The sequence below is a fragment of the Leguminivora glycinivorella genome, chromosome 3 (genome assembly GCF_023078275.1).
Source record: "Leguminivora glycinivorella isolate SPB_JAAS2020 chromosome 3, LegGlyc_1.1, whole genome shotgun sequence".
Lineage (NCBI taxonomy): Eukaryota > Metazoa > Arthropoda > Insecta > Lepidoptera > Tortricidae > Leguminivora > Leguminivora glycinivorella.
This window is the reverse complement of record NC_062973.1, coordinates 23,353,901-23,369,359: the sequence shown is the minus strand read 5'-3', so window position 1 is coordinate 23,369,359 and position 15,459 is coordinate 23,353,901. Positions and strand designations below refer to the sequence as shown.

Here is a 15,459-nt window from a genome sequence, read left to right as displayed (position 1 = left end):
GTTTACCTGAAACAACTCATCCACGTCCCAGCAAAGAGAATGTAAGCCCGGCTTATCTCCCCGGCAAGACAAAGACGAACGGCCGGCAATCAGGGCACGTACTGTCCAAAAATCTTACGTGCGATTGTAGGGGGTGTTACTATACTGTTTCTTCTTTGTTTGTTCTTTGTAAAGTCTTTTATTTATTGATATTGTCATGGTGTTACCAAGCGGAAATAGTAGAGTGTAGCAATGCACCAGAAGTTTCCCAAAGATTATTATCAACCAGAAGTTTATTATCAACAATATCAACTCATAAAGTGTCATAAAAATGAAGTTTTATGACTTTTCATGAGTTGATAATAAACACCAATGTGTAACTCAAACATTTTTTTAAACCTGTAATTATTTTGGAGCCTTGGTTCATGGGATTACGCCGCCGGCTCCGTTAGGCCACTTCACATTTTTAACATTAAACATACAAACTCATTACCTATAATAAAATAAGTTGAAACAAAAGTAGAAAATAAAACAATTTGTATAATTATGTATATCATATATCAAACATGAATTAAGTGAAAGTTAACTGTTGAGAACATGGCGTAACACATACTTTATCTTAAAGAAAATGTACTCAATGTTTTCAAGTTACATGAGAATGTGCCCATGAAAAGTTCCAGTCATTTACGGGAATTTTGAGAATAGTCTGCAAATTGTACGTATAATGCTAGTAAGGTAACATTTGCTTTTACACGACTACAGCAACGAAAAAAGCTATGAAACTATACACGATAGCCCTCATTATATAATTCAGTGTTTAATCCATTACACAAAAGGTATGAAAGGCACGAAAGTGGACAGCGTAATACCTATTCCAGCATTTACACCGCTCATTGAGAATCAGCCGCTTGCGTAATTCGAACTTATTGAGCGATGCGCTTTCACTTGTAGTGTGAGTGGTGAATGATGCCTGAGGGCATTTTCAGAATTTGGGACCCCCCAATTAGCATAAGTTGTTAACAAAAATTAACTCACTGTCAGTGTTGTGACGAAATTTGTATAAAAATATTGTTTTTGTGTTAATTACATAAACTCTGAGCGATAATTTACATTCAAAATGTGAAAAAAGTAAGTTTTTAGATAGATTTTGTGCCTAATTGTCGTCACAAAACTGACAGCGAGTTAATTTTTGTTAACAACTTACGCTAATTGGGGTGTCTCAAATTCTGAAAATGCCCCTGAACGCCTTTTAAAATATGAAATATTCCCAACTACATTTTTTATCGATAGGATTTGTATCGTAATCATTCGTATCATAAATAAATAAATCTCAATTTCTGATGATATTCTCGAATCAAAATTGTGCGAACGAGAATATTGAAATAAATACATCGAGTAAATTCAGAATGTATTATTTACTTGAATTTATTTACGGAGTGAATATTAAAAGTCGTACTGAATGACATTTACAATATGAACAAATACAAATTCGCAGAAAAATTACTGTTTCCGACCGGTTTTTTTGAGAACCAGTTTGGCCTAGCGCGTAGTGACCCTGCCTGCTAGGCCGCGGTCCTGGGTTCGAATCCCAGTAAGGTCATTTATTTGTGTGATGAGCACAAATATTTGATCCTGAGTCATGGATGTTTTCCTTGTACCTATGTACCTATTTGTATATTACTTATATCGTTGCCTGAGTACCCACAATACAAGCCTTCTTGAGCTTACCATGGGACTTAGTCAATCTGTGTAAATCCTATAATTATTTATTTATTATTTATCTATATTCCCTCTCCTTGTTCCAGAACCTCAAGAACCAGATAATGACCACAAACCTGTGGGTGGAACAGTCCTGGTATGACTACAAGCTGCGCTGGGAACCAAAGGAGTACGGGGGGGTCCACATGCTTCACGTGCCTTCAGACCACATCTGGAGGCCTGATATTGTTCTGTACAACAAGTATGTATGGGAGTTTACAGTTGTTTTTGTTAAAGAAATAATAATTGGTGGTGAAGCATCGATGCATAGTCATTTATTTTATAAAAATTATTTAGTACATAAAATACATTGAAAATATAACCTACTTACAAAATAAAACCTACCTAAAAATAAAACTTAAAGTAACAATATTTGCCCGCGTAGCAAGGTACGAGTATACATCATGCAGGCAGCATAGCATTCGCGCACTTTTGTCCCCCGTTGCATTGTTTTGCATTATTTTGTAGACATTTTCGACATCTTTATTTTACTGACATAATAAACTGAAACAAAAGTCAATTTAGCGAACAGCCAAGTTTGCATTGGACTTATTTTAGTTTGCATTATTCCTAGCAAAGAAATATTTGTGGATTTAATAATTGAATCATATTCTGGCACAAAATTAATCCGCGATTTTAAAATTGCTTTATCTTATAACCGACGTTTTACCAAATTCGTTGGAAGTAAAACCCTTCACTCAACTCAGGTAAAGTTATAGTAGGTAACAATCGTAACTGTCAACTTTAACCCTTTAACGGGCAAGACTCAAAAAAATCGTGAGTTCAAACCTCATCGCCATCCTGTAGTCCTAAAAATTCTGAACAAGAAAAAAATACAAAAAGATAGTCATAAAGGGTTAAATTGATCCCATCATGTAATTTAACTCGATTCGCCGCCATTACCGTCGACGACGAACATTCTTGAAACCGAATTCTATAAACCTAAAGTAAACTTCAACATTTGTGACTATCTCAGGCAAAAGGCACCAATGCCACCAAATTGTTGCCTACCGTACCTATGGACAAAATTCGCTCATATTTTTATACCACTTACTTGTTAGATCATCCAACCTGGTCCTGCCCACCATATATAGTTTAAGCCATTGAAATTTAAACCAAATTATTAAATATGGTTAATTTTCCTTTGTGTCACAGTTTAGCAAAAAATAATCATTTTCGGTATATTATATACCTTAGCTTATTCAGGCTTTTGCTTCACAGTTTGCAAAAAAGCAGATTGAGTAGGACGAGGTTATGCGACAACGTGGTGCAGTGAGCTGCAAAACCGCATGGAGAAATTATGAATGAATTCATTGATAAATTCGCCATACACTTTGCAGCTGATAGTACCTTTTGCTTGAAAAGGCTACATTTAACTAATTGTTTAATAACTCGTGTTATTGCCTAAGTTTCCTTTAATAGCTACAAAAGGACGTTAACTCGTTATAAAGTATTGAACGCTCATTAAGCCCGGAAAATTATTTCACACTCGAAGGGACAAAATTTCAGGGAAATGAGGGTACCTTTATTAAAACAAAATATTTTTTATTTAAACTTTATTGCACAAATTTCCAAAAAAAAGTACAAATGGCGGAGTCAACGCCTTGAGGCATTCTCTACCAGTGAACCATTGGGCTAAACAGAAACAGTTAGGTCAGTTTGTTTGGTGCACGATTTTAAAATTAAATATGAAAACACAGGTCAATGTAAATATATATTTTTTTAATATCAGGGGACACCTTACACAGATCAACCTATTAGCCCCAAACTAAGCAGAGCTTGTACTAGGTGTTAGGCGACGATATACAATACTCTTATAATTAAATCTATGCTTATATACATAAGAAACATCCATGACTCAGGAACAAATATCTGTGCTCATCACACAAATAAATGCCCTTACCGGGATTCGAACCCCGGACCGCGGCGTAGCAGGCAGGGTACCAACTAGGCCAAACCGGTCGTTAAACCTTAAAAACTGTGACATAAAGTATGGCTAGTCCTTTTTATATACCCCTGTTTATTGTATACCTAAGCTTGAATATCGTGGAGTTTCGGAAAATATACCGTACATTTGATGATATAATCTAAGTAATCTCACCCCATCAAATTCGATTGGACGAAAATGTGTTCATAAAGTGGATTCAGGAAAATTGCTCAAATAATATAAGGTACCTCCTACCATGATTGCCGTTATGGGGTTTGGAGATTAATAAAATAAATGTAAATGTGAATGAAATGAAGTATGTACATACCTATTCAAAACAAATATTATTATAATATATATATTATATTGTAAAAAACCTAGTAGCCTAGAGAATGAAAATAAATACTGAGAATAATGTAAAACAAATAATATTATAATAATGTAAAACAAATAATATTATAAGAATGTAAAACAAATAATATAAGAATGTAATAACCTAACCACAAAATTAAAATTTTGAAGAAACCTCCGACCGCGACATAGTAGACCGATTTTCATGAAACATGGCTAAAAACACTCCCGACTAACTCAGCTTTCAGACAGAAAAAAACTAAATCTAAATCGATTCATCCGTTCGGGAGCTACGATCCCACAGACAGACACACACAGACAGACAAACAGACACATCAAACTTATAACACCCCGTCGTTTTTGCGTCGGGGTTAAAAAAGGAAACACCGATTTTATAGCAACATGCACTTTTCCGGCTTTGTAAGTACCTAAATATGAATACAAATATCATCTAAAGCCTAGGCATCTATCTAATCAGGCCCCGTAGCCGAATGGCATTTCTCCGACGCCAAACGAAAGCGATACGCCGCTGGCTCTGTCGCGCCAATACGCAAGCGCGATTGAGATAGATATCTACTAGCGCTTCGTTTCGTGAGCGTTTCGTGAGCGATTGTGCCATTCGGCTAGCCACCCAGTAAACATAGGGTCGAATCTAGTTCTAAACATTTGTGGCTTGATTTTTTATTTGTATAAAACATTTATTTCGATTTACTTTCGAAGCTGTTGCACCCTATTATACCTATACGTTTCAATTAAACTAAAATATCCACGCGCTAAAAGCGTAAACACAAATTTGCATATAAACCTATCGAAGTTCCATCGACACGAAAAACGTGCGAAAAAAAGCGACCTCCACGCGTGACCCGGCCACCGCTTTCGTAATTCGTAATACATTCGCCGTCAAATATATCTGAACGCCCAAGGCGCTCGCAATATCTAAACACTCCTTTATTTGCCAAGGGCGCGTGTATACATTTTGAGCATCTCGGGCGCTCAGATGTATATGATAGCGACTATACATATGCAGCCCTACCTTCGAGGTGTACGTTTATCTGACACGAGTGTGATATAAATGCGGGATGAGTTACGATAAGTGCTACGTGAACGCGTCGTTTAGGTACACATTGAATATGTATACGGACAAAGTGCCAAAAACGTGTATCCACAACCTTAACGTATAAGCAATAAAGTCGTGTATAGATATTTTTGCCACTTTGTTCGCAGTTATATATATTTGACTGTGCGAACTACGAACATATGCGTGGAATAAGAAATCTTCTCTGTGTTAAATTGGTATACTTTGATATATTCAGAGAAGTTATGTTTTATAATTGCTTTCAGTAGAATACGTAGGTATGATAAACGGGTTCTTCGAGATAATGTTGTTACATGTCGTCACTACTATATTGTAGTCTTAATTGCCATACGATAAATAAATAACTACTTTAAAAAAAACTTTTATTTTCGTCTGTCAATGAAAAGAAAATTGTAGTAAGTATGTATGGAATGCATATAGACTTACTGCGTTTCAACTTTGAGGAGCAGCGCGAGATACGAGATTTTTTCAAAGTAGTGACGATATGCTTGGTAGGTTTAAGTACATACAGGTTGAAATAAAAAGAACCGTTCATATTTTGCATAGTGACTTTTGAGGTCTGAACAACTGAACGAATGCTGAAATCGCGATAAAAAACGTTTGGCTGTTCTATTGTATATGTAGAAATGAGCCGCATCATGACTGTCAAAATGTACGAAGCAGCCATTTTTTTTTGTGACTGTGACTTTTGTGACAGCATTGGTCCCATAATAAATCTTGTTCATTATGACCTCAATTCGTCCTTTTTATTTCACCGTGTATATACCGAGTCATTGTCTATGACCATTGTGTAATGTAACTTTTCATGACATGATTATAATTATAAACCAAAGCATACGTCCTATAAAATAGCACAATCTGCAGATATTATAATTTTTATTTGATTTTAGTAAAATAGATAAATTATTGATACCCTAAAAACCAAATCAATAAGTACTGTATTCTAAAAGGGCCCATGATTTTTTATACAAATAACGTCGATGCATCGGTGCTTCACCAAATATAAAATAAAAACATCCTTAAATAATTAAAAAGTGAATTCATTTTCGTCTGTTACATTATGTCAGTGCAATAATTATTTCAAGACATTATTACATTTATTACTATTATTAGCTTTATTTACTTACATGATGTTTATTTGATACCAACACCACACACCCGTTACATTACCCGTCTAAATAACGAAATACAACACCGGTAAAGACAAACGTAGTTACCACCAGCAACAAAGATGATAGTCAAAGTGTTAAAATTATATAATACACGACCTTAATGTACAGTGAGCTGCAAAAGTGCTTATTATCATAATGAAAAATCAAGAATTCTGGTTTTAAAAAAGTACTAACTTACTCCGTTAGATCAGTTCCCCAAAATTCGACTTTGCCTCCGATACTAGACAGCGCCACATTTCTTGGTCCAGGGAATCGATTTTGAATTTCGAATGCACGAATTTGCCGTTCGAAAGTAAGTGGAAAACGACGTAAAGCTATTTTTGAAAAAGAACGGTTAGTAATTTTAAAACTAGTTGTAATGACACTCGTTTTCGATTCTGTTAGTAGAATTTAAATCGCTAGTAGTGGAGATATTATTGAACGAATTTCACGAAATCGAATGGCCGAGATTCAAAAATAGGCCCAGCGCTACTTTTCACCAATTGTTAACTTCAGTTCGCACAGATCCGCCTTCAATCAATATGTCACTCCATAGTAGTAAAAAATGGTTCACTGGGTAGCGCTTACGAGTGGCGATGAAAGTCCCAAATACAAGTTTAATAATATCTTTTGAACGTTAGAAAAACTAATATTATATTGTCTAACAATAAAGCCATATCTCCATGCTTTGTCGTTCCTCGAATTATTTTCTGTAGTAGAAACATTACTCTGATATTTCTGTAAGTAAATTACTAAAATTTGACTCAATGCTTAATAATGACAGCAAAATGTAACATACTTACGCTTGGTCCCGCGGAATAATTAATATAGCTGCTTAGAACTTTGAAGCGGGTTGCGGCATGTATTAAATTCCGTCATCAAGTTGTAGAATGTAGATGTAATGAGAGTACGTTTAGCGAACAGTCTGCTTCATCGTTAAATATTTACCGAACAAACAAAAGGTCCCATTGAGAACTTGCAATAACAGAGTCTAGTCGTGCTTACCCATCTACTCGAAACACTTGTGCTATTGATTATCGATATTATGAAATCTGTAGCCGCGTTATTGTTTCTATCTCTTATACTTTTGCTGCAGTGTTCCTATGTACGTATTTTCTTGATTTAAATAACTTGAATATTGTAAGTGAAATCGCGCGCAAATTCATTTGTTTATTTTTTAGGTGATAGGCGACCCTGATTTTTGGGAAGGATTTTCAATGATTTTCGGAAGAGTGAAAATTGGACTTACAAAACTATTTGCAGACATTACAAGCGATATCAATAATGTGATTAACTGTACAGTTACCGCGGTGGACCATCTTTTGCATGAAAAGGATTAAAGATACTTTAGGATTAATAGGTAAATATTTTAATATTAAAATAAAACAGGTGTCGTACTATAACGCAAAAATCTATTCGCTTTAGTCGTAAAGCTCTAAAGAAGTGCAAAGTTAGCTATTTTATGTACAAAAGTTTCTATCAAAGTGTCACAGTTGAATTATAGCGTTCGCATTAATTTTGTTCTATACCTTGAAGCGTCGGACGTTGATAAATGGTCCGGACAGCAGACATTACTCATTTCCGATCCCGGCCCGCAACCTGTGCGCGCCTCTCCACTAAGGCGCACCTTTTTGCCTCTTTCACCCTTCTCTGCTCACTCCGGGACACCACTACAACCCGCGGCCTACTCGATTCTTTATCGCAATTTTCTAACCTCCATTCTCATTTTCATTCCATTTCTCTTTCATTTCACGTTTTTGTAGTTACTTCGCTTGATATTTCTTTGTATTTTGGTGTATAAATAAAACTGATAAATAAACTGTGTTAAAGCGATACCTTTTACTTAAATGTTACTGCATGTACGTGTGCCTTATGTTGTGTTGTGAACCTTGTTTTGTTTCCTTGTGCGAATAACTGATAGATCGGAACGCACGCCGTCTAGAACCGCGCCGGGAAATTCGTGTCGGCGTGAATATCTTATGCGATGCGGTGCGACAGATGCATCGAGAGCGCGGTTCAATCTCAACGAATTCTTCGCCTTATGCTTTACCCAGTCCGTGTCAAATTCGCGTACCTTCCATTTTATTTATCACCGCATTGAAAGTTCTAAGCGTTTGCGATAAAGTTGGAGTCGGAATAATGATCGCCCGGACAATGGAGCGCACTCAACGACCTGACGGTGAACACAATTGAGAGGCTGAATTTAAATTAAAAAATAAATGTGAACGACTAATTAAACGGTACAAAAATGACAATGAAATCGCCGCAAAAGTAATTTATTTTTTAATGGGGACACAACTTCACAAAATCATAAATGAGTAGGTTTATTCTTAAAGAAAATTATAGAAATACACTACATATTACTCAAACGCGGCACACCTGTTTACACAAGACACGACTTTCGTCACATTGTTTCTTAGTGCAAATAATCAATATTATCTTGTTGCTAAATGCTTACTCATACTTACACGTTGTTTTAATTGTAAGTAGTGAATAGGCACCGCAAAGACCTGGCCTGACCCCGGCAGCCCGGCACGGCAGGCGCGGTGCCGACACACACACGCAAAGCCCGCGTGCAGTTGCCGACACGACACCCAGAGGCAAAGTTAGGAGCCGCGAGCCGGCTTGTAAATGTGCGTTAACATTGCAGTGCTGACGGCAACTTCGAGGTAACGTTGGCGACCAAGGCGACCATCTACCACCAGGGGCTGGTCGAATGGAAACCGCCCGCCATTTACAAGTCTTCCTGTGAAATAGACGTGGAATATTTTCCGTTCGACGAGCAAACGTGCGTTCTTAAGTTCGGTAGCTGGACGTACGACGGATTCAAGGTAATTGCGCGGAGCCCCCCACTGCTCTCGCTGACCGCTCTGTTTGTCCGCAGCGCCGACGGCAACTACGAGGTGACGCTGATGACCAAGGCCACCGTGTACTACAACGGCATGGTGGTGTGGCAGCCGCCCGCCGTCTATAAGTCCTCCTGCTCGATCGACGTCGAGTTCTTTCCTTACGACGTGCAAACCTGTGTGCTTAAGTTAGGCAGCTGGACGTATGACGGCTTCAAGGTGACGCCCGCTGTAGGCTGCTTGGCGCCGAGCGCGGGCCGTAGCCGTAGGGCCCCGCGTCGGCCGGTGTCCATGCAATAGCTTGTTGGCTCGAACGTAATTCGTCGTGTAATTATCATTACTTTTCTGTCCATGTGGTATGTTTTACTCACTTTTACATATTGACTGTAAGACGGCGCTAGCGTAGAGGCGTAGAGCGCGCGTCCATAATCGCCCGCTCCCCGCCCGCAGCTCGCTCCTTTAGCTCTGACATGTTGCAAGTTTATTTTCCTATTGCGATGGTGATGTAATGATGTTTTAAAGTATGTGGAGTAGCGGTATGTCAACGTGCGTGCCCACGAATGCTCCAGATAATCCTCGGCCGGTTCCACTAGATCGATCGGCCTTCCTCGCTCGACACGGAAAGGTATAAAATTCTGACTGCCAGGTGATATGGGATGCAAAACTTCACTCGATCCGCTCCTCTCCGACACATCCCGCCCGCGTGCGTCTTGCCGCGCCCGCGAGCTCCCGGCAGCCGGCAGCGGCATGCGTCAGCCCGGCAGGACTCGCCGCGCCGCAGGACGCGCCGCGCGCCCCCTCCCTAGCTGGCTCCGCTCGCGCCACACACACACACACTGGTACACGTCCTCGACGACGCTTGCTGCATGCTCCCACGATCGATGTACACGCGACTCACCGCATGACTCCGGCTTCACTCCACCCACTTGCATTCCCGATCACGGCGGCCGCCCGCCCGGACCGCGGACACGGCTCTGACACAGCTTCACACGATACCTACACGCGAACAGGTTAAAAGCACAGCACGTGAATTAATCAGATGTGACGTTCACACTAAACGTTCAACTTACACTTCCGAGCATAAAACAGTCATCACGTTGCATATTTTATACCTTTCCCTATTAGCGACATCGTAGTGGCTGTAAGAAATCGGTGTCGCTCGTCGTCCATTGCATGATACCTGATCATTCCGAAACAAGTAATCCTACTCGATCCAGACACAGTCCATAGTGCACAATATCTAAGCTAGATGTTAAGACTCCTAGTGTGAACGGCGCGGCGGCTGAAGCGAGCACGCGCGGACAGTGGAGGACTCGCTTGAGCCGCGGCGACGTCTGTTGCATGCCCCACTTATGAACCTTGCGCCTGGTGCCAACACTCGTGTTTGAGTATAGTTGTGAGCTGCTCGCTGCACGGTGGTACAAACGACATGTGAGTGGTGGCACGCGGGCGCGCGCGCGCCGCCGACCGGCGCCCGCCGCGCGACACACACACGCGACGGAGCCGGCGCTCCCGATATCCTTTACAGATTTGTTGTCGATCGCACGCATTTGTGCGTTACCGTAAATGTAACGTTGTCGCACGCGAGACGGTAACTTCCTAGCGACGAGTAGAGCCGACTCCATCCTTTAACTCACACGGCGTCTCCAAACCAAACCTAATGTTTTTTCGGTGTTCTCTGTGTTTTACGCGTTGTCACTACTTCGCATGATTCGGAATATTGATGTTTTTGACATTGGCTCTTCTGTGTTTATGGTTGATGATGTATTGAGCGAATATTACAAGTTTTTATCCACGTTTTTTTAAATTTTGTTGAGACAGGTACATCCCACTTGGCACACTCTGTGGTATGTGGTTTAGCGATTTTCTTCGAAGGTCACCTTGAATACGTTTTACACTAAAATACGTTAGCTGCTCGTGCTAGCTGCTTAGCTGCACTTGGAGTGTACAGCATACGAGTACTCAAATATTTGCAAAATGTTTTTTAGGTTTTAGATATTGTACACATTGTGTGACAGGGTGCATGTATCGGATAAATAAACTGAAACTAAATAGGACGTGTTGATGACCATATAAACTAGAATAGTGATAATATTCATTTAAAATAACGGCAATGCATTGGAGCAAAACCTTGTTTTCCTATTGAACAGTAGTCAATATAAACTCATGATGATAATTTTGAATGCCAAGATAAGTTAACAATGCATATTTTTGCTCTAGATGCATTGCATAATTTAATTTTAAAATAAAGCTTTCAGTGTTTAATAAATCAAAATTAATTATAAAACATTATGTTTAATTAGGCTATACATTTTTTTATTATTTTTTCTATTGATACCTTACTAAGCATTTAGCTCTTGATCAAAATTTTCATTCTATCATAAATGCATTCTTGATAGCTTAAATAAAATTGGCTAAACGTTACAGATAACTAGAAATCGTAGATTCAATCCACACAACAGAATGCATATTTCCATTGCTTGATATAAAACTTGTGTGATGTGATGGCAGGTGGACCTGAGGCATATGGATGAGCAAGCTGGCAGCAACGTGGTGTCAGTGGGAGTGGATCTCTCCGAATTCTACATGTCTGTTGAGTGGGACATACTGGAGGTGCCTGCGGTCAGGTGAGAGAAGCGTGTGTAATGTGTGACGTCTGTGGCAGGTGGACCTAAGATAAGGTAGTGTCCGTGACGGTGGATCTCTCCGAATTCTACATGTCTGTTGAGTGGGACATACTGGAGGTGCCCGCTGTCAGGTGAGAGAAACATGTGTAATGTGTAACGTATATCGCAGGTGGACCTAAGCTAAGGTAGTGTCCGTGACGATGGATCTCTCCGAATTATACATGTCTGTTGAGTGGGACATACTGGAGGTGCCTGCAGGCAGGTGAGAGAAGCGTGTGTAATGTGTGACGTATGTGGCAGGTCGACCTAAGCTAAGGTAGTGTCCGTGACGGTGAATCTCTCCGAATTCTACATGTCTGTTGAGTGGGACATATTGGAGGTGCCCGCAGTCAGGTGAGAGAAACGTGTGTAATCTGTGACGTATGTGGCAGGTGGATCTAAGCTAAGGTAGTGTCCGTGACGGTGGATCTCTCCGAATTCTACATGTCTGTTGAGTGGGACATATTGGAGGTGCCCGCAGTCAGGTGAGAGAAGCGTGTGTAATGTGTGACGTATGTGGCAGGTGGACCTAAGACAAGGTAGTGTTCATGAGGGTGGATCTCTCAGAGTTCTACAGATCTAATGGGACATATTGGAGGTGCCTGCACTCTGCGAGAGAAATGTGTGTGATGTGATGGCAAGTTGGCCTGAAACATATGGACGAACAATCTGGCAGTAATGTGGTGCCTGTAGGTGTGGATCTTTCTGTTCTACATGCCCGTTGAGTGGGACATACTGGAGGTGCCTGCGGTTAGGTGAGACGAAAACCAAGCCCTCGTTACAAACAATAGGTTTACTAATCCAAATCGATTGATTGACGGTGGATAATTACAAAATAACATTGAGACCTTCATAGTTGTAATTGAAGCGAAAGAAATGATAACAAATGATCTCAGTTGTCAATTGGTATAGTAGATAAGTAAGAGATTGTAATACCTATAGTCAAGCCACATGCAAGGCTATATATAAGTAATCTATATATATATAAACGGCAAAGTCCTGAGTGACTGACTGACTGACTTAAATCAACGCACAGCCCAAACCGCTGGTCCTAGAGATTTCAAATTTGGCACGTAGGTTCCTTATATAGTGTAGAGGAGCACTAAGAAAGGATTTTCCAAAATTCACCTCCTAAGGGGGTCAAATGGGGGTTCAAAGTTTGTATGGGGAAACAAGATTAGTTTGACTATTTTATTCGAAACTTCACAGGAAGATTCCTTAAGACATATGACTGAATACGTGTTTCAGGTTTTTTGAAAATTTAACCCCTAAAAGGGTGAAAAGGGGGTGATAAAGTCAAAAAATCAATATGGGTATCGTTTTTATGGTTTATCGGGTCGCTGATCACGATAAATACAACGTTTTTAAAATCTAACGAGGCGGAAGTGAAATACCTTCTCCCCTGTTGTGGTGCAATGGGGTTTAAATATCAAAAAAATATATAAAAGAAGATATTGACTGACTGGCTGACATATCAACGCACAGCCGAAACCGCTGGTCCTAGAGATGTCAAATTTGGCACGTAGGTTCCTTATATAGTGTAGAGGAGCTCTAAGAAAGGATTTTTCAAAATTCGCCTCCTAAGGGGGTCAAATGGGGGTTCAAAGTTTGTATGGGGAAACAATGTTAGTTTCACTGTTTTATTCGAAACTTCACAGGAGGGATCCTAAAAACATATCACTAAAGACGTGTTTCAGGTTTTTTGAAAATTTAACCCCTAAAAGGGTGAAAAGGGGGTGATAAAGTCAAAAAAACAATATGGGTATCGTTTTTATGACTAATCGGGTCGCTGATCACGATAAATACAACGCTTTTAGAATCTAACGAGGCGGAAGTGATATACCTTCTCCCCTGTTGTAGTGCAATGGGGTTTAAATATCAAAAAATATATAAACGAAGAAACTGACTGACTGACTAACTGACATATCAACACACAGCCGAAACCGCTGGTCCTAGAGATTTCAAATTTGGAACATAGGTTGGCGTAGAGGAGCACTAAGAAAGGATTTTTCAAAATTCTCCTTTTAAAAGGGTGAAATGGGGGGTTCAAAGTTTGTATGGGGAAACAAGATTAGTTTGATTATTTTATTCGAAACTTCACAGGAGGATTCCTAAAGACATATGACTAAATACATGTTTCAGGTTTTTTTGAAAATTTGACCCCTAAAGGGGTGCAAAGGGGGTAAAGTCAAAAACACAATATGGGTATCGTTTTTATGGTTTATCGGGTCGCTGATCACGATAAATACAACGATTTTAAAATCTAATGAGGTGCAAAAGAAATTTTCTCCACTGTTGTTGTGCAATGAGGATAAAATATCCAAAATAGCCATAAGTATAGGTTTAGTTTTTATCTTTACTTCTGGTTCAAGAGATTTCAAATTGACACGGAAGTTCCTTAGAGGAGCACTAAGAAAGGATTTTTCAAAGTTCACCTCCTAGCATGATAATTTGACAGGGGCAAGGACAGGGACAGGGACAGGGACGGGGACGGGGACGGGGACGGGGACGGGGACGGGGACGGGGACGGGGACGGGATAGGGTCAGGGTCAGGGATAGGGATAGGGATACAGGGACAGGGAAGGGATAGGGATAGGGATAGGGATAGGGATAGGGATAGGGATAGGGATAGGGATAGGGATAGGGATACAGGGACAGGGACAGGGCTACTAGATAATGCAAGGAAGTACTTTTTACCCTACCGACCATAGCGTCGAGATACCGGCTATGTGGGTTGTATGAAGTTTGCCCAGTATAAATATTGATATAGGTAAATAAAATACATACATATTCGTACCTACTACCTACGCTGTGGTCGCTGTGTAACAATTCTACAATCATTGCAAGAATTTCTTTTAAAACAATGTGTAAGGTACAGTCAGCCAAAAAAGTGGTTTACCAATTTTCAATCAATAGAGTCGAAAAGTGGAAAACCACTTTCTTGGCTGACCGTACAGCAAATAGATCAGTTACAATGCCCCCCCCCCCCCCCCCAGTCGAGAATTGCCCCGCTTTACCTTAATCGAAGTAATCGCAGAGAGATAGATGTACCTACAAAGAAACCTACGGATCCAATGAAAATCTTATTTTTTGTAAACGTTTCAATAAGAATTAGGGCTCCCGGTCGCGTCCGTGTTTCGTGTACCCGTTGCCGGGTATCCGTTCCCGTGTTACACGAATCCGGATTTCTGGCCCGTTTGGAACGGGTAATTAGGGACCGTGTAATTAAAGTCCGGGTACCCGTGTAGTCCGTGTGTCCGGATCGACGGACTCTAAAAACCCGCGGGTCCGATCCGTTCTCGACGTATAGTGATGCTTGATGATCGTTCGCGTTTTCGGTTCAAGCGAATATTAAAATCAGTTTAAAGAACCAAAAATGATAAAACCTTAATAACTAAAATGAAAAAGGGACAGCGGAGCAATTGTGACTGGGGGACAAATTTTAACTACTCGATTTTTTCCATGTTTTACATTTTAGGCATTATTATATAGAGCACGCGTTTTCAGTGGCCTAAATTAGTATGATGTCAGAAAGCATGAAACTTGGTATGCACATAGCTTTGACGTTCATAAGAATAAATAGAAGTAGAAACACGCCGAGGAGTCAATCTCTTCCCCCCACTATTATCTCCCATTTTTAGCGTTTTTAAATTTTCACGAAAACTACTAAAGGTTTTGGTAAGTA

The 15,459-nt window shown here is 40.0% G+C and overlaps 1 protein-coding gene across 2 annotated transcripts in view; it reads left to right on the top strand.

Annotated features, from left to right (window-relative positions):
• LOC125224930 (acetylcholine receptor subunit alpha-like) overlaps window positions 1-15,459 on the top strand; it is a 167,388-nt gene that overhangs the window by 68,873 nt on the left and 83,056 nt on the right. The window contains exons 2-4 of one of the 2 annotated variants that reach the window (XM_048128448.1): window positions 1,785-1,939; window positions 9,147-9,327; window positions 11,620-11,735. In XM_048128448.1, coding sequence (XP_047984405.1) covers window positions 1,785-1,939; window positions 9,147-9,327; window positions 11,620-11,735 — 452 coding nt within the window. Of the gene's footprint in view, window positions 1-1,784; window positions 1,940-8,912; window positions 9,094-9,146; window positions 9,328-11,619; window positions 11,736-15,459 lie in introns of both variants that reach the window. The other variant, XM_048128447.1, reaches the window with a different exon arrangement.